The sequence below is a fragment of the Cyprinodon tularosa genome, unplaced genomic scaffold (assembly GCF_016077235.1).
Source record: "Cyprinodon tularosa strain WSP-4 unplaced genomic scaffold, ASM1607723v1 ctg33, whole genome shotgun sequence".
Lineage (NCBI taxonomy): Eukaryota > Metazoa > Chordata > Actinopteri > Cyprinodontiformes > Cyprinodontidae > Cyprinodon > Cyprinodon tularosa.
Genome location: NW_024039041.1, coordinates 1,268,406 through 1,294,003, shown reverse-complemented (window position 1 = coordinate 1,294,003; position 25,598 = coordinate 1,268,406). Strand labels below are relative to the sequence as shown.

The following is a 25,598-nucleotide window of genomic DNA, read 5'->3' as shown; positions in this document are numbered from 1 at the left end:
AAACATTTTTTTGACATATTGCCAGGCTGTGCTGAGTTGCAAGCTCATTGGATCGACTAATAAATAAAGTCCTGCTCTGCAATCAACAGGCGGGCCTTTAGGAAATTCTTCCCAGACCCATAAATTAATCACTCTGATTTCCAGGGCTCCAAACGGAGATGTCTGCGAATTAATGAAAGGAATTATTCATATTATGTATATTCTCAGACTGGCCTCCATAAACATTGTTTTTATAGGGATGGTGTAACAGTGCTGCTCCAGGCAACTAATTATGAGGCAGACTTTTAAAAGGTTAAGTAAGCTTGTTCCCCTAATTACCCGCTTCTTACAGGGGTTACCCGGCCACGTGGCTCCTAAAGCCTTATTCAGATGACAATAAATACCAGCTTATTGTTTCAGATCATTTATCAGAGCTGTTTGAGTAGAAGCATGAGTTGTTAGCTTAGGGCTTGTAATAATAAGGCAGGCGGATCATTTAGATTGTGCCATTTTGCATCTTATGGTTCACTCATTTAACAAAAACACATTTCTAAAAAAAAAAAAAAATCACAATACAATGAACAGCATAAGTTGTGCAAATTATTTATTTCTACAGAAATTTCTAATCCAATCAGAAATAGAGGCTACGAGAAGAAGAGCTCCTTTTTTTCTTTGTTCGCTTTTAAAATGTAAATTATTAGAAGATGTGGTGTTAAATAAATATGATCAGTTTTACAGAATAATTCACTTATGGTGTTTCAGGACCTCAGATGGGTGATGAGTCAGCTACATGACTGAGCCCTGTGAATAGAAAAAAAAAAATTGAAAAGATGTTTAATTGCTCTAAAAATATTTTCTTCAAATAGAAATGAAAAGCATTTTATTTTAATATTAAAAAGAAACAAATTTCTATAGAGGAAGGTGCAATAATATAATAATAATAAAAAAATAAAAAAAATCAGTGTTTCAGTTAGGTCATACCAGTTCTACCTAATATAATTCTGAATGTACCACATGGATAATAATAATTAATACATTAAGAGAACAGAGTTAAACGCTGAGTTTGATGAATCTGTATACCGGAGCAAGGAGGCTGCTGTGGCTGCCAGCCCGGCGCGTTAGCAGGCCGGTAGAGATGACCAGGATGTGTACCCTGACCCACATTAGTGGGATCTGCAACATATACAAAGTCACATAGACAGGAGAAACACTGCGTGTTGAAACACATGTGTGGGGCGGGGGATGAGGGGTGGGGGGGTCTAACATAAAGCTTACACGTCACTTTTTTCCGGTTTCTATTCTATATTATAGTGAAAGTCATCAATATCAGCATTGGGCTTTTTTGTTGCCACACTGAGGATTGTGGGAAAATAAAAAGGAAGATATATTATATATATAAAAAATATGATCAGTAATAAGTGATTTAATAGGATAAAAGATTTAATTACCTCTGGTCCGAGCCAATATCTGATTATTGGTTCTTCTCCTGTTGGCTTCTTTTGATGCTTTCCAGTTAATAAGGAACTGCCTGGTTAGCTCATTAATGTCTCGACCGTCAAGGGTCTCTATAGAAACAAATGAGTCATTTATAAGAAAAATAAACTTGATCTTTTTTACGGTGTTTCTATATTTTTTATGCATATCTGGACAACTAGTTTTAGACATTTAATTTTGTATTCTTGTTCTTTGGAAGGGAAAGTAAAAACACCTACCAAGACTTTTGCACACGGTTATAAGGCGATCTCTGTACTTTTGTTTTTTGCACACAGGATTTCCAGTTAAATCCAGTGTGAGCAGCTGAGGCCACAGCTCCAGCACAGCCTCCAGCTCCTGCAAATGGACAGAAAACATCAAAACCAACATGTTCTGTTTTAATTGCTGCTGATTCAAACACCCGCATCAATGTCTCTATTGAGATAAAACCATTTAAATTTGGTTGTGAACAAAATGCATGCCTGCAATGTGATAGAAAATCATAGATGAGCCTCAAAGAAGTGGTATAAATGAAGGTTAATGTGGGGTACAAGCCAATAGGAAAAGGCATAAACAACACATCAGTCTGTTTTAATAAACAGTGTCGCCGGTGTCATGTAACTCTTAAGTTTTCTCCTGAGGGCGTTATGAGGCTGGCTCCTCCAGCGACTTGCCTGCAGTTGTATGTTTATCTAAAGGCACATTAATCCAAGCCTGGAAATATGAATACTCTCTGGACACGCTCTGATTGTTCATTGCCTTCCTGTCTTGGCCAAAGCGCTTCCACTTTTCCAACCTGAGCTGCAATCAGTTCAGAGGAGACCCCTTGAGCACCACGCGCTCCCAGGCTTTGATAAATGATCATGTCAGGGCCGTCACTCAGAAGGCCCTCACTGAAGAGGAGCCCAGCGCCAAATTGCCCCCCAACGCGGGGGCGTGTGGAGCAGCACAGTCTGGAGACTCACTAAGCTTGGCTGGCTCTCCTGACTGAACTAATGATCGTCCAGTTATGAACCTGTGTTTGACCAGTGCTTCGATTCCTCTGTCCTCTCTGCCCCTGCTCCCAGCTAACAGCCTCTGAAGATGCTCCCCATTTGTCACCCTGGCTGACTGGCTGTCATAATCTATTTTAAAAATCTATGTTTCCTCAGGATTTTCACCAAATGCGGCAGAAAAATAAATTGATCCTTTAGAGAGCTGTCGTTGACAATCAATAGTGGCAGACGGGTTGTATAAATTATAGGAGATATGTGCTGGGAGTGACACTTATACAACAATTAAGCACATCAACGGGGGAAAAAAAGACACTTATCTGCATTAGGAAATAATCAAGTTCTAAAGTAGTGTCTGAATATGGAGTTTTAGAACTTTCAGCTCCTTTGTTTGCTAAACCAATTCAAGACATTTACAAGTTAGTAATATCTTCATTAGTCGGTTTTCTGTGAGTTCACAATATCAAACTCAGGAGGGTGGTGAAGGGAGAAAAAAAAACAGCCCCTCAAGGAAGGAGAGAAACTTGTGCTTGTTAAAAGCTGTCAGAGAGACATGTCCCTGGGGAGCAGCTTGCTGATTTGCTGCATAATTTGGATCCTTTCGAGTCGTGCAGACTGGGAACCTCTGGGTAGGAATTCTGCGGGATTTGGTTCCCTACAAGCCCTGCTCTCCATATCATTTCACAGACGGCTGCAGAAAGCTGCAGAGCAATAACAGAGCTAACCTCATCAGCTAATGAATGGCATGTTCATTTTAATACATCATGTTTGGATGTTTCTTACATTGCGGCACTCCATTCTTACATGTCCTCTCTTATCAAAACAACTTTGTATCTTTTTAACCCTTTATAGGGCACTCAGTGAAAGACTTTTAAATATCTAAATTAAGTAATTTTCTCTTAAAATAAGTGCTTTTCTAATTGAGCAACTAAGACACTTTGCAAATGGAATAAGAAAATTTACATTTAAAATAAGGGAAAACTTCCAAGTGTATCAAATAATCTGATTTTAAGGATAAAAATAATCCTTCCACTGGGAGATTTTCTTATTTACCTACTCAAATGAAGGGTAAATGCAGTTATTTAAAGACATTTTCGCACATTTTTAGATAATTTTTGTAGTGTGTTATTGGAATCCAGGACAAGACCTTATTATCTTTGTAACATTAAAAAAATATGGATATTTTGATGGTCGGGGCTGCTCAGTGGCACAGTGGGTAGCACTGCTGCCTTGCAGCAAGAAGGTTCTGGGTTCGATTCCTGGCCTGGGGTCTTTCTGCATGGAGTTTGCATGTTCTCCCTGAGCATGCGTGGGTTCTCTCCGGGTACTCTGGCTTCCTCCCACAGTCCAAAAACATGACTGTTAGGTTAATTGGCTTCTCTAAATTGTCCTTAGGTGTGAGTGTGTGCATGAATGGTTGTTTGTCCTGTGTGTCTCTGTGTTGCCCTGCGATGGACTGGCGACCTGTCCAGGGTGTATCCTGCCTCTCGCCCATTGACTGCTGGAGATAGGCACCAGCACCCCTCGCGACCCCACTTGGGACAAGCGTGTACAGAAAATGGATGGATGGATATTTTGATGGCAATAACATGCCAACTTGCCTGAATATATTAAGAAAAATAACAAAAGTGCTTCTATAAGAAATTTATGAAAAACACTGATAGTGAAAAAAACAAATATTTTTAGGTACAACATAACCTTAGAGGCTTATTAACCTTTTAGCTTTACTTTCTAACTTTTCAATTTGCTTTTTACCTTTTTTTCTTGGTTTGTTATTCTTTTTTTCCAACTTAATTTACAGTAGGTAATAAATCATTCAAAAGCTCATCTAATTGGTCAAATGCTAAGATAACGTACAGCCATTTAGCAGTATCTTTGCTGAATGGCTGGATATAGATCTTGTGCTTCTAGACCTCACTGAGGGACAGGGGGGGCTCCATTTCTAAGGGGTATGCAAGTGATCAAAAACTGTAAAATGCCTTATAAAGGGTTAAAGGTCACTGACAAAGTATTTACACTCCTTGAGTTTTTTTTTTTTTTTACACTTTACGACCATTATTGTGACCAAACAATATGTGACAGAACAACAAAAAGTTGTGTTTAATGGGTGGCATGCATTCGTATTCAGCCCGATTACCCTGAAATAAAATTCAGCGCAATAAAACAGAAGAAAAGAAAGTCTGCTGTTATAAAAGATTATTGAAGAAACCGCATCATGATGAGCAAGGAGTTATGGAGAAGACATGTAATTTTCTGTAGGTATGAAGATAGTATCGGTGCGAGGGAGCCAGAAGAAGGCAAGTAGGTTATTATTCTCTGTAGAAAAAAAAGCTATGCCATAATTTTTAAATAAAGAAACCCCAGAGGGTGACATGGTAGAGGCAGCATCATGCTCCAGGGTTTCTTTTCTTCAACAGAGACAGGGAGGCTGGTCTGATTGAATCTGCAGGTCCATGGAAAGCACACTGAGGAGGTAACTCCACCATTTAAAAACACTGAGAACTCTGTGTTATGAGCTAATACAACTTGCTGGAATGGTCTAGTTAAATCTAGTTTAAAAGCTTAGGGTAGACTTATACACTAATGTTTGCAGATGCTCTTCACCTAATCTGTTGGACCTGGAGCTAATAAGAAAAAATGATTGAGCAAGCGTTTCAATAAACAACTTTAAAGCAGCAAAATATGGTTATAGTAATAGCGTTGTCCCTCGGGGGGCTGAATACATATGTTTGCCACAAAAAAAAAAAATCAAAAGAAACCACTTTTTTATTTAATCTTCATCCGTTTCTTTTTGCTACTATTGGTCTATCACATAGAGGTTTTTCCCCTCCTCTGTCGCTGAGTGCTCAGTGTGATGACATTGCATAGGATTGACTGCATGCAATCAACTGGGTTTCATCAGGTAGAAAACTTATAATTAATTCTTCTGATTTGATTGAAATTTCTCTCTGAAGTGTTTTGAAATTAAATGTCTTAAAAGCTTACCGTAATGTTAAGCAGTTTGTTCATAGCAGCAGAAAAATGTTGGAGTTCCTTCAGCACCGACAGCTCTCTGATGTCCTCAATGTTGTTGTTGTTAATATTCAGCACACATAGAGATTCCTGTACAAAGAATTTGTGTTGATGAGGAGAAAGAAGGTTGTGTTACCAATACATTTATAGCTCAATTCATCAGCATTAAAACCTACAGTTATATAAGGCAGAAAGTGTAACTAAAATGGATTGTAGGATTTCATATTTTAAGAAAAAACACAGAGGTTTATTGTTCATGATAGAAGTTTTGACAGGCTCTTTTGTTAATTTGAAGTATTTAAATATGTTGGTGTTTTTATATCAGAGGTACTGCTGGTGCTAGATATCCATTTCTGAGTGTTAGCTGTCAGTTTGCAAAGACTCGGCTATTTCTTTAAGCTACCCAAACAAACAGACTCATTGCCGTGTTTATGCAGAGCTTGGACAGGAATCAGCGTAAACCCTCACCAGCAGAAGTCTCTTTGACATCATCAGTGTTTAAGAACACATAAATAAAGAAGAGAGCAAACTGTGTGGCTATTTCTGTATTGCGCGGTGTGAAATGCAGGTCATACAGAAAGGGCGAGGAGGGTCCTGGAGTCAAAGAGCAACTGCTCCCCTTGCTCCAGCTTTTGATTTTCCAGGTGAAGCTCTCTGAGCCCGTGGAGCTCCTCCAAACCCTCCACCACTGCAATTCTGTTCCCACCTAGATACCTAAACCAACACACATCCAGGTTGTTTGGAGCACACAAATCTGAGCTTAGATTGAGCAGGCATTATTAAACCCACTCACAGTTTGGAGAGTCTCTGCAGATTAGAAAGATTATCCATATGAGTGATGTTGTTGTTCTGCAGATATAGGTGGGTGAGGTTGGAGGCAAAGTTCAGACTGCAAATGTTTGTCAGCTGATTGTCATACAGGTAAAGAACAGTGAGGTTCCTGCATATGGACAGATCTCCCTAAAAAAAAAAAGACACACACATATATATATATATATATATATATATATATATATATATATATATATATATATATATATATATATATATATATATATATATATATATATATATATATATATATATATATGTGTGTGTGTGTGTACACGTGAAATTAAAAAGGAATAGGAAACAGGCAGAAGCAAAAAAAGATAGGCAATGATGTCTATCTGCTCACAATCTCTTCGATGTTCTTGTTGGAAAAGTAGAGATGGGTGAGTGTCTTCAGATAGTGTTTTACGGAGATGCCGCTTCTCTTTTTGAATTGTTTTTTAGCTATAAGATCCACAGTCAGACACACCATGTTGGCTCGGCTCAGCTTCAGGCAGGATCTTCAGTAAATCATAGAGCCCATAGCAGTGAAGTGAGCCCACTTTAAGAAAAAAATACAGAAATATTGATTGAATTAATATCCATATAAATTGTTAATTAAAGCTGTTTATCTCAAATTTCAACAAAAATGAACTTGTTAAAAACATTCGACATACTCCAAGAGGCAAACCTTTTCTAAAGACGCACACACACACACACACACTGTCTGAGCAGTTTCCTCTCCCTCCTCAGGTTTAGATCCCAAGGGACCTTTTTATGAGCCTGACTTTAAACTGAGGTATTAAATTTTGCCCTTTAATTTTACATTGCTTTTAGAATAGGCTTTACTATACATCACCTCCCCACCTGCTAAATAAACAGCTGTCAGCATGTGTAGCTACTGACAGATTACTATACTGGCCTTTAGGCACATGCCAGAGGGCCCAAAAAGTCCAGGGAGGTCCTGGTGTGATCAGAGAAATATGATCTACTCTATTTAGGCTAAAGAAAGAGGGGGGGGGGGTCAGTTATATAATTATTGACAATATAATAAGAAAGTTAAAAGGGATTCATATTAATTTCAAAATAAACTAACTCAAAAAATTAAGATTAAAAAAAGATCTCAAATGAGCGTTAACCCTTTATAGGGCAAGTTGCTGTTTTTGATCACCCCCCTCCCCCATCCCTCAGTGAGGTCTAGAAGCACAAGATATCCAGCCATTCAGCAAAGATACTGCTACGTGGCTGTACATTTTATTTTGGCATTTGACCAATTAGATGAGCCCTTGAATGATATATTACCTACTGTAAATTAAGTTGGAAAAAAAGAATAACAAATCAAGAAAAAAAGGTAAAAAGCTAATTGAAAAGTTAAAAAGGGTTAATAAGCCTCTAAGGTTATGTTGTACCTAAAAAAATTGTATCTTTTACTATCAGTGTTTTTCATACATTTCTTATAGAAGCACTTTTTTTTTCTTAATGTATTCAGGCAAGTTAGCATTTCTTGTTATTACATTGACATTCATTTTTGCCATCAAAATATCCATATTTTTTTAATGTTACAAAGATAATAAGGTCTTGTCCTAGATTCCAATAACACACTACAAAAATGATCTAAAAATTTGTGAAAATGTCTTAAAATAAGTGCATTTACCCTTAATTTGAGTAGGTAAATAAGAAAATCTCCCAGTGGAAGGAGCATTTTTATCCTTAAAATCAGATTATTTGATACACATGCACTTTTCCCCTTATTTTAAATGTAACTTTTCTTATTCCATTTGCAAAGTGTCTCAGTTGCTCAATAAAAAAGCACTTATTTTAAGAGAAAATTACTTAATTTAAATATTTAAAAATTTTTCACTGAGTGCCCTATAAAGGGTTAAAGAGAAGTAGGAAAAGATCCATAATTACACCTTTAAAAGATAAAAAATATAACATCAAGACAAAAAAAAACATGAACAGGTTAATTTAGAACATGTACAAAAATATCTTATCAAAAATAAAAATACCATATAAAGAAAAGAGCAATACATACAAAGCATAACATTTAACACTAAATGATTACAATGGTAACTAAGGATCTAAATGAAAACATTCTGTAAAACATCCATATAATTCAGGAAAGAAAGAGAAAAAACCTTTAGGAAATAGAAATATTTTTCAATTAAGTTCTCTCTCCATATTTATCCAGATCTGGAAAATCTTTAAATCAAATGCCCTCCATGACTAAACCTCTAAAAAACACACAGGGATCCTTATTTCTCTCATTTGTCTTCAAACAGGCTACATCTCCTGCCTTATTCAAAGCAGGGCCCAACGACCTAGATATGTTTGCACGAATTAAAAGACAACAATAGAAGAAAAACATAAAGTTCGTTCACAAAAAAAGTTACAAGCTAATTTCTCTTTCTGGTTAAGTTCAGTTGATACCTTTAAAGTCAGGCAAAACAGAGGCGTTAATTGTTGGAAAGGAGGTCCCGAGCTAGCTTACTTTGTTTGATACTCGTACGTGGTTGCTATGGGAACAACGCCACTGAAGTTCCAGAGCATTACGCAAGAAATCGAACTGATTCGTCTTCGTTGTAATTTACTTACATTTTCTCAGTTTAACTGGAAAACGTATTAATTTCTATCTTGTTACGTGTTTTCATGGGGGGCGAAGAAAAGCATCAAAGAAAAACGGGGCAATAGTTTAGTATTTAAAATATGTTTAGAAAACGGAAGAACTTGAAGCTTTGCACTGAATGAAGAAAAACTTCCAAGTTATTTAATTTAACTAAAATTTCCTTGTGTTCCCATGGAAAAGTTGTATTTTCTGTTTGATAAATTTGATTTTATTTACCTAAAATAATAAGAAAAAATAATTACTATGATAAAAAAAAACATATGAAATAAGTTACTAAATAAATATCTAACAAAAGATCAAATAAAGCTATTCATTATCCAGGGACATTAGACATGTTTGACTCATTTTAAATAATAATTACTAGCGTTAATCAAATCATAAATAAAACACGAATGAAACAGATAAATACAGCTGTAATAAATTTGAATATCTTCAATCTGGTTCAAAATTTTGCAGATGCAAACTTTGATTTATGTCAATATGACTGCAGCCATGCATCTACACGCTTTATATTTACTGATTCCCTGAAAAATAGATTAAGCTCAGATGAATGGAGAGTTTTTGACCAAGTGGATGAGTGGAGTCTTTCTGAATTAGGGGGCTTCAAAAAAGTTTTAGATATTCAATTGTAAACCAAAAAAAAAAAAAAAAGAAAAGTTATAGTAAATTATTGCCCTTTCACAAATTTTCACAAAGTATTAATGCGAGAAACATCTGTATATTAAGAGTGAAAACTTTGAATATATTTAATTGTTGCTTATTTTAGGATTTCCTTTTCTTTCACAGGATAAGAATCTTCCTTTCATGACTCTATTACTGAGATAATCTTTCAGTAAAACACACCAAGCCAGGAACCCACCACTTGCAATGACCCCTGCATGCTTAATCTACATCATGCCACGACCTGAGCTTCCTGAAGGCGGGACCTCCCTCTACTTATGCAGAAGCACATGGTGCAGAGGAAGCGTTGTACCTCCATCCTCTCCGAGCTGCATTCTCCATCTTTACACCCTTCTCTGCTTAATTCTTCACTGGCTCCAGCTTAACATCTCAACATTTTACCTGGGTCATTTGAGATTCAGGGCCGTCTTCCGTATTCGATAGCTACTAATCTCATTAATCATCTGCTCTCACAGCAGTGTCAAACGTTTACAAAGTTCACTCTTTGAAGGAATAGGCACATACCTTGGAGTTAAAATACAAAGAAAATAAGGTTAATGGATTTCTGGCTTTTCCTAATGCAATTTTAGTCATGCATACAAATGTCCATCTGGAGATAATCACTCTGTTTGCATACTGAACAAGTTCAGCATGTTTCAATGGATCTAAAATAACGGTGAGGAAGGAAAACTATTTTTCAGTTGTGCATATTTTATATACTTCATCAGCAGTGACAGACGTCCATGCAATTCATTGAAATATCTGTCAAAAATATGAGCCAAAAGGTTTTTTGCAAAAATCTTGTTCATAATTAAACTTACCGGTAATGTAATGGGGCTACTTTATCTACCATCAAGCTGAGGACTGTTTCGATAATAGTTCAAGAAAATCATTACAAGTAGTGCCATAGCTCATGTGTATGACAAACGCCAGGCATCTCTACGGGTCCACTGGGATTCTCTCCTCTGCAATATGTGACATTACAAATACACATTAAAACATTACAATACCAGAGAAACAAGACGTGACATAAACGTGGGTCAAAACAGCTGTCAGTGGAAAAAAAGAGGCAGACTTGGTGAACGCTGGCCTCGATGAAGAGCAGACACAGCGAGGTGAATGGACGTCTGTGTGCGTAGTTTGTGCCCCTGTGCTGCATCATCGCAACCGGCCGCTCTGCCGGGACGTCTAACGCAGAGAGGCAAGCTGTCCTCTGGGACGTCCCAGGCAGGGTAGGCGATTCCCCCTAAACCTCAGCAGGGGCTGGAGTTCGTCATTCTATTATGTAACGCTATGACAGGCAACACTTATATGACAGACTGGTTCTCGGTGGGAGCTACGTGGGACCCACAGTGGGTTATTTTAAAGTTTTACCCTTAAAACATGTTTATTTAGAGGCCAATTTATACCGTTTATATTCCAAGCATTTAGACAGCAAAGTTTACCTAAAATACATCATTCAAATAACATAAACCCCCAGCTACAATTTGATAGGTTACATAAAAAGATACCCACACACTACGGTGTCCTTAATACTTTATTTTTATGGATGTGTTTGATTTTGCTCAAAAAAAAAAAAAAAAAAAAAAAAAAACACACAACAAAAAACTCTTGAATCAAAAATTTTTTTTATCAGATTATCATCTGTAATCTGAAAAAAATGCACAAGAAAAATATTTCAAATTACTGAACTCAACAACTTTAATTGTTAGACGTGTTGATCTGATTGAAGAGTTTATCCTTAATGACTTGGGACATCAGGCCATGAATCGCCTCTATGGTCGTCTTGCAGCTGAAACAAAAAAGTGAAAAAGAAAGATTAACAATAGGTGAGTCGTCAAACGCACAGAGAAGCACATGCACAACCCACTTCCCGCTCTCAAGAGGGAACAACAATTAAACGCGTGCGAGAGCGTGCACCAGCCCATTTCTCCTTGTGAATGCTCTGTTTAAAAGTTGTTGTTTGCATGGCTTGCACAAGCTTACTTTCCAAAAGATTTGCAATTTTTCAACCATGTCAGACTTGAAGTGAAAATGGGGACGAGCACGTAGGATGGCCTTATGTAAACATATCACCAGAATGATTGACAATTAGGAGGACCACTGATTTAGATGATCCACCTGGAAAAAGAACATCCTCCACTAGACCTTTAAGTAGGTGAATTCATTATAAGGGGTCAACGTATACTGCGTTGAGAAAAATTTTACTCCATTTATTTAGTTTTGTTGATTAAGATAAAGAAAACAATTTTTTTCCCCATACATTTAACCATGTTACTATTGCCTGTTACTTAAAATTAATTCTTTAACCCTTTATAGGGCATTCAGCGAAAGACTTTAAAACATCTAAATTTCAAGCAAAGAGTACACTGCAAAAATACTGAAATCTAAGTAAGTCAGTTTTTTAAAAATAAGTGAATTTTTTTCTTGAACTGAGCAGGTGTGTGAGATACTTTGCAAATGGAATAAGAAAATTTATGTTTAAAACAAAGAAAAAAAATGCAGTCTCCTATTTGAAGTGAATAATATCAAATAATCTGATCTTAAGGATAAAAATGCTCCTTTAACAGGGAGATTTTCTTATTTAACTACTCAAATTAAGGGTACATACACTTTTTTTTAAGACATTTTCACAAATTTCTTGATCATTTTTGTAGTGTGTTATTGGAATCCATGACAAGACCTTATTACCTTTGTAACATTCAAAAAATATGTATATTTTGATGGCATAAATGAATGTCAATGTAATAAAAAGAAACGCCAACTTGCCCGTATATATTACGAAAAATAACAAAAGTGCTTCTATAAGAAATTCAGGAAAAACACAGAGTAAAAGAAATGGCACTCCATTTGTAAGGGGTATGCAAGTGATCAAAAATGGTAACTTGCCCTATAAAGGGTTAATGGATTCAACAATTTTACAATATACAAATTCTAAGAATTTCACATTAGTTCTGTGAGTGAAAATAACTGAACAGCATTTACCTGTGGAAGTCTATCCAGAGATATTGGTGCAGATATTTTCTTTTAAAACATTCTAGAAAATCCTCCACTATACCTTAAATATCTGAAAATGTACCACTCTTTCATTAAGTTTCTAAAATCCATTTGAGGTAGAACACTAAAACCAATCACCAGTCTGAACACATTCCATCTAAGCTGAAACATGGTAGTGGCATCATTTTACTGTGGGAATGCTTTTCTTAGAAATTCATCCATCTATCTTAAAAAAAATAACTTTCTCACAGATCATTAACAGGGGAGAGCTAAATACAAATGCCCGCCTCAACTTAAATACTTTTTTGTAGCCATTTTGAAAAAGCTTTTTTGATCCTCTTAATAACATGCTCCTCTGTGCTGATCAATTTCAAACAGCCCAACAGAATTGAAGTGGCACTATTTGCTATTAAATGAAACTCATAATTTAATCCAAATTTGATAGCTAATTTAAAAGAAAAAACAAACAAACACCCACCTATCCCGTGTTGCTTTAGCCAGTTTGTCCTCAGATTTCCTGTCATGCGTGTCCAAGCCGAGCATGAAGCTGCCCCTGCCCAGCTGGGCCTCCGACTGCTCCAGCTTCTCCGACAGGTCAAACACTTGGCCCGTGGTGTAGTCCGAGTTCTGACCGTCCAACACAGAAACATCCATTTACAAACAAAGGAACCAATCCATGCACAAGTTGCCCACAAAAACTAGACAACTGATTTCCAACATACAGAGAACGGCGGCTAATCTGCCCAATGAGGCGCTGTAAAAACTTTGGGAGTAGTGCTGAATGACATAGTAGGTGAAACGTTTGCTCAAGGTGAGGCCTTGTTTATAGTAGACAAGGTAATAAAACACAATGACTCAATCCCCCCCAACCCCCGGCGAGGGGGACAGCATAGCGACTGACAAAGCCTGTCACTCGTGGAGCAGCTTGTTCTTGACATCTAGTCAATTTATCTTCATCCAAAACGTCAAAGAGCTCCCTGTTTAGATAGGCCTGATGCCTTTTAAGGCATTTAGACGAGCATATGACCATGAAGCTAATTAGCATGATGGGTTTTCAATATTTAGAGCGAACTGCAACTTTACTTCTAATCTTTGTCAGAGTTCACATACAGCTTATAACTAAAGCCAACAAACACAGGGACTTAGCTAATATGCAGTAATAAATCACAACATCACAAGCTGGTGACCACATGTCCAAATGAGTTATAGTCTAATAATTAACCATAAATCAAAATGCCAAATAATTAGAGAGCATTTTGTTTCCTAAAGTTGCATACATACCGTTAGGAGGCTGGAAGAACTTAAGGTATTGACCCAGTATTTGTTCCAAAGGAGTTCCAGGAGTTTTCTATCTAGGGAAGACTTGAAGTAGGTCACCTCCAGGGCGTAATACCTAAAAAAAAAAATAAAGGAAATGGGCTACAACGGTAGAATCGGAATGCAAGAGCATCCTTTATTACAAATGTACTCACTGTTTGCAGTGCACACCAAAATCTTCAATCTTATTCAGGGGGATTGTCTGATATTCAGATGGTCCCTCATCTGGAGGTTTGTAACCCTGAAACAGTGAGGGAAATATATTTTAGTAAATCTGGTTCCCTTTACTTTAACTAGTTATTAAAAAATATATAATTACTAACATAAAATGAAACAGGAAATTATTTAACTAATAAAAATACACATACAAGAAAACTGCCCTCTATAAACATCTGTGGTTTACCTTCGGGTACGTCCTGAAGGCACCGAGGTTGACCTTCCCTGCAGAAATAGTGCGAGTGGGGTCGATCTGCAGAGAGCAGGATACAGTAGAGAGAGCAAAAACAAAGTCAGAGGTTGTACAATCCTCCTGGGGCCGCTCAGATCTGGCCCCTTGGAGCCCTCCACTTGGGCTGTCAGTGTGGTAAAAATACACACTCCATTATACACCGCCGCCAGCCTTACAGAGCTGCTGCACCAAATGAGGTGTAAATAGCGTACATGTTGGAAACAGCAAAAAATCCATCAGAACAACGTACAAAGCTGCAGCTCCGACAGAAATAAATAATTTCAGCTCCAAATGTTTTTACGGGTTTCAGGAAATCAGGCTTAATACCAACATAATAAAACATTACAATCCTGCCATCAGTTACATAAAACTACATTTATTCTAGTGCTTTTTTAGTCGACATATAACTCATTTGATAACAAATTCATCTTAGTGAACCTAATTATGTGTTTTTCATCATCTGACTCAAGTTTTTCTTTTTTTTTTTTTTTTTTTATCTAATAAAGGCAGACTTTTAAAATCCCTCTTTTCAAGTCATATTTTGTTCTGATTTTATCTGCTTTAAAGGACAGTAAACCAGATTCAGCACAGTTCTCTTGCAGAGGTTTGCAGGGAAAGAGGAATGTCTGAATGCCTTTAGACAGAACGTTCTGCTTCCCTACATCAGGGGGAGTCTAGTTAAACCACAGCTTAACAAAGTGGTCCCCAGTTAGACAAATCAAAGCAATTAAAAGCCTAATTGAATACATATCTTTAGTTAATAAGAAAAATCTTAAAGCATATTTAAAAATAAAATACAAATAAAAAATTTTTTTTAGACTTTAATCAGATATGTTGTTTGTGTTTGTTATTAAATAAATTAAATAGACAGAAATTAAAATTTTATGTCGTACCACAACAGCCACAAAGGGTTCCTGAAACTGCTGGTTGAGCATCTGAGTGCTGACGTCTATGCCTGAGAGCCAGCATCCGTATCCTGGATGGCTGTGGTACCAACCAATAGCATTTTCCAGCCGACCGACCTGAGAGAGCAGAAAAGATTCATTACGGGAGATAATTACACCTTAAAGAACCAAACGATTCTAAAAGTTCTACCTTTGAATAGTCTTTGAACTTGTAAGTGTAATTGTTTAACAGATTTGTTTTTTTATAGAAAGGTAACAATAAATATGGAAGCACGCATCTTATCAAATAGATGACCCATATTGTAGATAGAGAAAAAAAATAGTCAGAAACATCCATACTGGTTTTCCTGTGTTTCCTTGAAAAAAAGTGCTATAAGACAATTCAAGAGAGACCTCCAGCTGATACTCTATTATACAATCTATTACTGTTTTCTTGAGTTAAAAGGAATAGAAGTATTTCCAGACTGTTGATTAAGAAGAAAATAAATAAAAGATACGTGAGGATCTCAAGATGATTATGCAAAAAGCAGAATAAAGAAGAATTATCAGTTAGAACTAGAGGTGAACCATATATGTAAAACATGAACTGTATTGCAAACTAAACCTTGTAGCATTAGAATAACAATGTCTGCTTTGATGCAATATTTATCAGGGTGTTATATACTTCAAGTGCCGGTCATGCAAGTTGTGTATTTCAATAATAACTGTAGGGCACTGACTTATTGTTATATTTCTAATTAATTTATTTATTGGCCCTTTTTATGACCAATAAATAATGAGAGAGGAAATAGTGCTAAACAGAGCAGTTTTCATTTGTTTTTGGTGAACAGTGCAGGTCCAGAACATTCCTTTTCATTTCCAGTTCCCCAGCATAAATTAAATAATCACTTGGTTAAGCGAATGAAGGAAAACTTCTGTTGTTGTTTTTTTTTTTTCTTTTGGACCTGGATCGTCCACCTCTGCATGAATGCAAACAATTTTTATATTGTTTGGTTTAATTCTAATCCAAGTGATGACAAAATGACTTGAAAATTATTTAAAATAATTGATAAACATCAATGAATCTGATTTATTGCTTCAGCCTTAAATAACTGTGGCTCGGACTTCTGTGCCCTCGATGTCAGCACCTAGGAGGATATTCTCAGTAGATTATATGCTACTGAAAAGACGGAAAATATGGTTGAATTCAAAACAATATTGCAGTATTAATATAGTTAACTGATATTTAGTAGCCTTACTAATAACTATTTAGGTTTAAAAGTTAATCCAAGGAATTGCTGTGTTTTAAGAGGATGCAGAACAGCTGGAGATCCAATCTTCTCATTAAAGGTTTGACTGGCCATCAGCAGGTAAAAAAAAAAAAAAAGACTTAAGAACTTTAAACTTTCACTATGTTCGGGCTATATATGTATCAATCGAAGCATGGTCTTTAATTAAAAACTAAATAAAGGTTAAAGACATATGGTTTGACACATAAATTAGAAAATCATCTTGTAATTGTCTCATTTCCTGTTGAATATCAAAAGAATCTGCAGCACATATTTATTAGTATAAGAAAATGGGCTGGTCATATACCAGAGACAACCAGTGATTGGCTTTGCCAATAAAAATTGATTTATGTACCCTGATTTATGTATTCTTACAGCTTCTACTATTAAAGGAGAAGTCCGGTCATATTCAGAATTCAAACTTCTGAAAGTACTTTAAATATAAAATTATTACATACTGTTAAATAAATTATTAGTGCTTTTAATTAAGAATAATTTTCATTTGACTGTGCTTTACTGGAGGGATCCATGTTAGTTATTACACTACTGCACTACACTACTAAAAATTACACTACTGCCACCTACCAGTTTGTGACGTCACAATGTCTTATTGGCTGTTGATCAAGTCCCAGTGCTGTATCTGGAGTTTGAAACAATGCGCTATTATCCAACTCATCTTGAAAACATTTGTCTTGGAAATGTTGGCTACATATTACGTGTTTTTTCTCTGGCCAAAAGTTCAATGACAAATCCTCCTTCTTCAAGTTGCAAATCCAATGACCAACCCGTCCGTGGAGGGTCAGGAATCGGAAATGTGAAATAACTAAATTTTTTTCTTCACTTTTACCCGATGTATTGCAACATCCAACTGCCGTGCACTTGCGCATTGTCAGTTTAACTATAGCTCTGGTGCATTTAAATGGTGAGGTCCTCTTGAAATCCTAAATAATTGTTGTTGATTGCAGATGTGTCTAGTAGCTCCCATTGATTTTGTGTGTAAAGCGGGAAGAATAGCCATCGGCTTACCGCACCGTGACGTCACTGCCGGATGATGTCAGGAGTGAGGAGTTACTATATTTGGGCAAAAATGGCCGGTCATCGTCGCACCGAAAATTATTGTTTTTTCTTTTTTCTTTTTAGTGATTAACGCTTGATTTGTTAAATCACGGCGAACATATTAGTTTTAGGTATAAATAATGATCCATTGATCATTTCTTGCTGACCAGACTTCTCCTTTAATACATGTCTAATCTGTACAAACAAATTTTAATAGTAAAAATTCTACTTTTGTCATTCTAAAATGATTGTGTTACCTGAACAGAAAATAACTGGGCAGCAATGTACAGGTGGATTTAGTGCACTGCCTTTTAAATCCTGCATGTGTTCAAATTTTTAGTGGAAGGGAGTTTCTTACCTGTTTGGCATTTTCAATATAGGCAGCCATGTATTCATAGGCTGCAGCCTGAGCATTCACTCTGGTTTCTGTGCCCTCCACGGGCAAAGCAAAGCTGTCCATAATGATCATAGTTTCTCCATCCACCTTCCCCAGCATGAGACCCATCACCTCCAGGTTTCCACCTGAGCGAGCGTGCATCACCATCTTCAGCAGGGCAAGAGCTGAGATCTTGCAGTATTTGAAGTAGTGGTGGCTGGGCAGAAAAATAATGAAAACACATATTTATCTGTACTTTATATATTCACAGTACACCAGGTTTAATTCATCACTTCTTTAAGTGTCACTCCTATTTGTTTTCCTCTACTACCATCAGCTTAATTCTAGGGTGGTTTTATTTTAATTTTTTAAAGAATTATAAGTACATTTTAGAGATACGTGGTGCTAAAATGGCAAACCTCCTGTATACAGTTTATATATATATATATATATATATATATATATATATATATTCCTTCCATCCTTTTCTATTTTTCAAAAAATGAGAGAGAATTATGATTTTGAGCCCAGATTAAAGCAAAAACAACACAAGTTACCTTTCTTCCTCAGAAGACATTTACTGAGGTCACAAAGAATTTTCTTTACAAATACAAATCGGGAACATAAAAAAAGGTTTTCCCAATAAATACGAAACACTAAAGGTATAAACCTGACCAAAACCAAATACATAAGCAGAGATATGTAAATAAACAACTGCGGCTAGTATCAAGGCTAACTGCTGTTAGCCTTGATACTAGCTAACATTTACATTCTTCAAAATAAATAACACAAAATAGCCCAGAACACCACTTAAACACTTAAAATTGACAAAACACTCAAACATACTCTTTCGTCCAAGGCTTCGCGGCGAGGATTTCTTGCTGCTGCTTTTTGTCATATTTGTAAATTTCATCGATGCTCTGCACCTCTTGCATTCTGTTGGAAAGCTCCCATGTTTTCTGAGCCGTGCTGCTCCCAGCCATAACGACTTAAATTTTCACTCACAATACCTGAAAGATAAACCAATAAAACCTCCTCAAATTAAAGTCGAAAGCTGATATTTCTCTTTCTTTCTTTCTTCTTGTTTAATGGCGGTTGACAAGCAACTTATTGGTGTGCATTACCGCCACCTACTGGTAAGGAGTGTGGATCAGGACGCAACCTTAAAAAAAAAAAAAAAAAAAAAAAAACTAAATCCTTTCTATCAGTTTAGTTTTCTTAAGAAATCTTAATAAATGACGTAAATATTCAGAAGAGGAGCAATATCCCAACATATCTGATATTTTTAATTGTAACTTATTCTTTAGAAGTCGATATTCTAATTTCCTTCTCTCCTCAGAGTACTTTGGACAAAACAACAAAACATGTTCTACTGTCTCTTCTTGAAAACAAAATTCACAATTTCCTGATGGATGTCTTCCCATTATAAATAATGTACTGTTTAAGCCTGTATGACCAAAACGTAACCTGGATATGATATTATCTTCTTTTCTACTTCTTCCTGTTCCCCTCATTACCCCAACTTTCCTTTGAATGCTATAAAGCCATCTACCAGTTCTTTCCTCCTCCCACTGCTTCTGCCATCTTTCCTTAACCTTTTGTTTTATAATAGATTTTATCTCCTCTTTACTAAATGGAATCAGTATCTCAATGCAACTGTTTTTTGAAGCTTGTTTTGCATATCTGTCTGCCAATTCATTTCCTATTACTCCTATATGAGATGGAACCCATGTAAAAATGACAATTAATCCCATGGTCTGAATTCTATAAAGTATTAACTGAATCTCCAATAGAAGGTCTGGTCTACTATTGGAATGATTATTTTTAATTGAATATAATGATGAGCTTGAATCAGAGCAAATTAAACTTCTTAGAGGACGAACATCTTCAATCCAACTCAAAGCCAATGATATTTCTCTAAAGATTGTTTGGGCCTAACAGCTACTCGCTCAGGAAGCCATGACAGTTAGGTGATACCAAGACAAGAAGATCAACAATATCAAAAACATTAAAAATTCTTCCCTTAATTTATCGATAAGGTATATTTTTTATTGGATTTCAAAATATTTAGGTCGTCTATGTGATTTTTGCATACGTTTTAATGAAAACTATATTTATTACTCTTATTAAATGACAAAACGCCTCCAATAGATGGTATCGTCCACGGAGGACCAAATTATCTGTATATCGACACTGCCATCTAGTGGCGGCTTTACTCATACCTTTACAAGTAAAAAATCCTTGGAGTTTTTTTTAGTAGTGATTAATCCTGACTTTGTATAAAAAAATATGTCTTTGCTTAGAATTTGTCTTTTGATGTTTTAATTGCTAAAACCATATATAATTATTCCTCAAACAAGAAGAACACGGAAACTAGTAATTTTTACAGCAACAAGCCTGATTCTCAAACTGGCTTTACAGTATGTCAGTAGCAGATTTTTAATTGAACCCTTTAAAGATTCATTTTTTTTTTTAGCTATTTTGTTTTAAATAGTAAAGCTAAATCTACTTCCCAAAACCAAGTTTCTACATGCACATGTGCCTGGTGACCTCACATTGGACATGAGACAACTGAGCTCTTGGTATCTTAATTTATATTCATGTCTAGACATTTTCAATTTCTAATCAGTCAGGGAAGAAATATAAACAGGCTTGTGCCCATGTCAAAATCGTTCCACTTGGAGGCCTGAGTCGAACTGGGTCAAACAAAACTGAAATGAACAAAATATTTAAAACTGCAGTGGCTACAAAACCATATCTTTGTAATCTTGAGGTTTAAAAGTATACCTTGTCATCTGGCCGTGTTTCTATTGTCAGTAGACCTATAGGTGTTACAGGGGGGAAATATAGTATCTTTATTTAAATTTAAATTCCACAGTTCATGTTAACCTTGAAGTCCTCATATTGACAAAACATACAAAAAATTCATTTGTCAGATTTTTCAAGAATAATGAACATTTACCTCTTTTTTTTCTAACAGTTTTTTATATTGTCTTGTTCAGGGTTTTGTGTTACAAACCGCAGCGAGTATCACAACAATGGTAACCTGCTATTTTTTCAAGAATTTTGTGAAAAGTATCAAATTTACTGTGCAGAGAGTAAATATAAGCAGATCTTAAAAGCATTCCCTTTATCTCTTAGACAGACTTAGACTTAGACAGATTTATTTTTGTCATTTTTTAGTGTATACAAAAATAAATTTCTTTTAAAACAGCTCTAGACAATTTCATTTTTTGAAGTGCAGCCTGTAATAAATACATAAAAAAGTAATATAAACAGTATTTACAGTTCTAACATTAATTCTTTTTTTTCTTGGTTTTTTTTTTTCCTCTTAAGGCTATAGATTGACAAAATGTATTATTTTGTAATATTTCCCTAGAATTTAAACAATTCTTTATATATTATGTCAAACTTTTCTGCAATTTATGTAACTATACGTTTTTGATGAGTCACTTGTCACATTGCTTCTCTCACAACTCAATCAAAAGAGAATACATTTTTGTACAGAAGAAAAAAAAAACGATCAGAACTAAATTCTTTTCATACCAGGTACCTCCTAAAATTAAAGAAATTCATACATTTAAAATTATTGACAGATTTTACCCTACTAACTAATTTCTAAGGAGAAAAAAAAAATAACATAAGATACTTTGGTTTTTGTGAGGTTAAAAGTGGAAGTTTTCTTTGACTGCACTGTAGTTCAAAGATTTTCTGATGTGGATCCACTCTAAAGGGACTCAGTCTCCTGACCTTACCCTAAGAGCAGCATTATTTGGCATAGCAACAAAAATGGGAGGTAATTAATCTTGTGTTAATATTTTAATTTATTAGCTACATTTTATTTACACAAATGCTTTTTCTTAAAATGTCAACCATTTATAACCCGATGGAAAAATTAGACAAAATCTCACACATTGTCTTTAGAATTTCTGAGGACAATAAATGCTGGTCTTCCTTTGTTTTGTGTCAATTTAATCTTCTTGATTTATTCCCTGTCCTTGAACTAATCCTATTATGTATTAGTATAATTTCTTCTACTTTTTCTTCTTTAATTAATGTATATTAAGAGGTGCTTAATACACTTTTTTTGTAAATGCTTTTATCCTGTTATGTAACGGCTGTAATGTATAATGGTTAAATAAAGTTTTGAAAAAAAAAAAAATGCAGCGCATTTTTCTGAAGGCCGCGTCTCAGTTGCCCATAGCAACGCGTGAACGTGTTGGTCATAGCAGTTGAGCAAAAAGTATTTTTCAAATGTTTTAGTCGTGAAAGGGAATAAAACCCTTTTAAAACCATATAATTCGTTTTAGTCAACTATTCTGCCTTTTTGTTTTTTCAGTTTTCATGGATAACGTGACATTTCTCCAAACTATGGCGCAGGGGACGTTATCCAACATCTCAGCATCTACTCACAGGAACACAGGTATGGAGGCAACTGGCAGCATGTCGTTAAATTATTTTATTGTGTGTTATAAAGTTAAAGATAATCCTAATATACGGTGTATTTTACAGATTTAGGTTTATCAGCTCTGGGAAGATCTTATGAAAATAAGAAACAGAAGCTGATGCTGGAGCTGCAGATGGATTATAAAGCTTATTTGGCCAAGGTCTGCAAAATCTTCTTTAAAATCAGAATCAGAAATACTTTAATAATCCCAGAGGGAAATTACTTAAAAAAGTTAAAAAATTTCAGGGCTGAATCTGATCAATCATAATTTAATTGAAGACTGAAATTATCATCACTGATTTAGTAATCGATTAACTGGAGTGTAAAGACTGTTAAATATGCCTTTAACTGACAGAGCGACACGCTTAGAGCAGTAATTATACTAAAATCGTAAAAACATATATAAACATTTTGCATTTAAGATTAAAAAAAATGTTTTTAATCTGTCAATATGCTCTGTACAGAAATCCTCAAGTGGAAAGTTTATTTGGAGTCAAAGGACTGATGAGTCATACTTTATTCAGAAAACAGATTTTAAAAGCCGTGTGCGTGACAGGCAGCACAAGGATCTCCCATTATATAATGAGGAGAAAGCTCCAACAAAGGTAGGTGGTTATTTTTTTTTATTATTGCACACTGCAAAATTTATTTTGAGTATTCATGTCGCAACCACAAATGTCGACATATATTTTTGGGATTTCATTTTGATAGATGGCCTCAGGTGTTTGTTAGAAAACAAACATCCAGATGGGGCTAAAAGGGACTGGTTTATTTTTGTTTTAAAATCTTCCAGGCAAAGTTTGGATGTTAACCTAATCAAAGATCTGATATTATATTATAGGGGGCAGATATTATAAGTTTTTTACTTCTTTATGCTCCTTCTCCTCTTTCATTCCTTTTCTGTTGTCACCTGCACAGGTTTTATTATGTTTTCTTTAAATGAATAAATAAAAATAGATAAATGAAAATAAATAAAGATCTCTTGGAAGACTTAAAAATGACTGCTCTGTGTAAACTGATTGAGGTTGAGCTATTTTACAAAGAGCAGTGGATAAACGTTTCCATTCATAGAAGTTACATAAAACCTGGAAACAAAGAACGCTGAATGATATGCCGCTGCTGTAGCAGCAAAAGTTTTACTAATCCTTTACTTACAGGGGTTGAATATAAATACAGCCATACTTTTCTGCTTAACATAGTTTCCATTTGTAACACAAATTAATAGCTTCCTTTTTTAACCTGTTTACATTTGTTTAGCTTTTTTTTTCCAAACTAACTGCAGGTTGCTGTAGCAAATGTGAGAAAGTTTGAAAGCATGCATGGTCTTGCAAAGCAGGTAGTAGTTTTTTATGTATTGGTATTTATATATTTAGTTTTTTATTTATTGGTTAAAGGGAAATCTGAGTAATCTGATTAAAGAATAAGGAAACAAAACAAGCAGATTTTTTGTCTGATCATAAGAGCCAAATGAAGAAGACACAAAGTTGGTATAGCACAAAGAAAATTCTCCCTATTTCAGAATTATTTGCCCAAATTATTTTCAGTCTGAGCCTGAGGAATCAGATGCTGTAACTATCACCAGTCCATACCCTGCCCTGTCCTTCCTGAATACCTCAACAAGAACAACGGAGTGTCTAAAGGAGTGTCCTGTCACTCCAACCAAACCGGGAGACGACAGAGCCAGATGCCCAGATATCTTGAGTTGTGGCCCACAGAGGCGGAGGAGATGGCAAATTCCTCCACAGAAGAACAGCTCTGAGGATGACCTGATCACAGATGAGGAAGACTTTGATTCCAGACTCCGAGGGAGACCTGACAAAAGCAGTTATGAGCAGGAGTACAAGGAGAAACAGGTTACTCCACAGCCCAGAGGGAGAAGGTGTAGCTTTGATTTTTAATGAAATAAAATGATTTTGAACTAAATTTTCTTTTTTTGTTTGCAATATCTCATCTCAATTTACTATGTTTTGCATGCAGATCTTTGCTAAACATAAGGAAAATGCAGGCTCTTACTATTCAAAACAAGAACGACAGTGATGTGATCTGGAAGGAAGTGTAAGGGCTCTTTTTTTTTACTTCTTTAGGTCTAAACTATTTGACTTTGAATAATTGGCTCATATAATAAGAGTATGATAAGCCCTTCAAACTACTGCCGGGTATCTGCTTTCTCTGCATGGCATCAAAAAACGCCTCACAAACTTTTATGATCAAATAGTAAAAGTTGAACCGTTTAAAGAAGTAGTAACTTGTGAATCTGTGCTTGGTATTAGTGAAACACCCCAGCACATGAAGACACCAGCCAGATTCACACCTGCCAGCGACACGAAGGAGAAAACGTTTGCAACCGGGCCCATGACTGGTAAGCTCTGCTGTTTTTTGGATAGAAACCTGTATTTTTACCAGGTTATTGACGTTTTTTTTTTTCTTTTTTCTGTTTTTGTTAATGCAGGGGCCGTGGAAGAGCGAAGCGTTACTCAAATGAAGAAGGAGCAGTGTAAGCAGGAATTGCTAAGACAAATTGAAGAACAGCGAAAAAACAGGATAAAGTTAGTATTTAATGAGCACGCCCAGTAGTATTGCAATCAGTCTGAGTATTTAAATGGAGTCTACATTTCAGATGTAGGATTTACCAAGAATTAATGAATTTAAAGCACAGATTTTTCGAACATTCTGTTACAGCATGGTGTTAAAATATGACAATGATATTTGACTAGAAATTATATTTGAAATGATATGAACTGCAAATAAAAAAACTATGCGTCTTTATAAAGCATTAATGAACGATCTGACTGGCAAGAAAGCACCGCTGATTACATCTTTACTAACTATACATCATATAATTTGACATATTTGTATACAATATTAACTATACAAGGAATAGGATTTTTGTTCTCCAAATAATTTCTACCTTGTTTTAATATCTTTGAGGCTAACATGCTATCTACTGCACTAACAATCATTTTCATTCTCTGAGAAATGGACAAGATAGTTTCATAAGTGTGCAACCCCTGGATCAAGATGTTACAGAGTTACAGATGTAGATGGTACACTGAAAATTGTTTTTTATTCCCTGTCTCAGATTTTACACTCTCGACTACCGTGTTCAATATGCTTTGTTCGAAAACATTGCAAAACATCAGTCAAAGTTATGCAGTGTGAGATTGTTAGAGAAAAGTTAGGAAGCCATGAATCATGAAAACATACCTAAAACCACACATTTTGAATCAGTTAT

The 25,598-nt window shown here is 35.6% G+C and overlaps 2 protein-coding genes and 1 long non-coding RNA gene across 4 annotated transcripts; 1 reads left to right on the top strand and 2 right to left on the bottom strand.

The window, feature by feature from the left end:
- Positions 1 to 997: 997 nt before the first annotated feature.
- ppp1r42 (protein phosphatase 1, regulatory subunit 42) lies at positions 998 to 6,878 on the bottom strand. 2 transcript variants are annotated; one of them, XM_038293588.1, is made up of 7 exons: positions 6,634 to 6,878; positions 6,250 to 6,305; positions 6,032 to 6,170; positions 5,430 to 5,546; positions 1,692 to 1,809; positions 1,428 to 1,544; positions 998 to 1,152 (listed from the first exon to the last, which is right to left on the bottom strand). In XM_038293588.1, exons 1-7 carry the CDS (start codon positions 6,757 to 6,759, stop codon positions 1,016 to 1,018), a joined length of 810 nt encoding a protein of 269 aa, XP_038149516.1. In that variant the 5' UTR covers positions 6,760 to 6,878; the 3' UTR covers positions 998 to 1,015. The 2 variants fall into 2 exon arrangements, with proteins under 2 accessions (XP_038149516.1, XP_038149515.1); XM_038293587.1 differs by having other exon boundaries at positions 6,250 to 6,416; positions 6,634 to 6,862.
- Positions 6,879 to 11,228: 4,350 nt separating this feature from the next.
- Positions 11,229 to 19,963, bottom strand: cops5 (COP9 signalosome subunit 5). Its single transcript, XM_038293595.1, has 9 exons — positions 19,833 to 19,963; positions 18,766 to 18,980; positions 17,902 to 18,136; positions 15,208 to 15,336; positions 14,270 to 14,335; positions 14,022 to 14,107; positions 13,831 to 13,942; positions 13,028 to 13,176; positions 11,229 to 11,344 (listed from the first exon to the last, which is right to left on the bottom strand). The coding sequence occupies exons 2-9, from the start codon at positions 18,900 to 18,902 to the stop codon at positions 11,254 to 11,256; spliced, it is 1,005 nt and encodes a 334-aa protein (XP_038149523.1). The 5' UTR covers positions 18,903 to 18,980; positions 19,833 to 19,963; the 3' UTR covers positions 11,229 to 11,253.
- A 2,300-nt stretch (positions 19,964 to 22,263) lies between these two features.
- On the top strand, positions 22,264 to 22,941 carry LOC119788984. The gene is made up of 3 exons (XR_005281531.1): positions 22,264 to 22,342; positions 22,432 to 22,526; positions 22,891 to 22,941. It is a non-coding gene; the product is annotated as an uncharacterized LOC119788984 (long non-coding RNA).
- Positions 22,942 to 25,598: the final 2,657 nt, after the last annotated feature.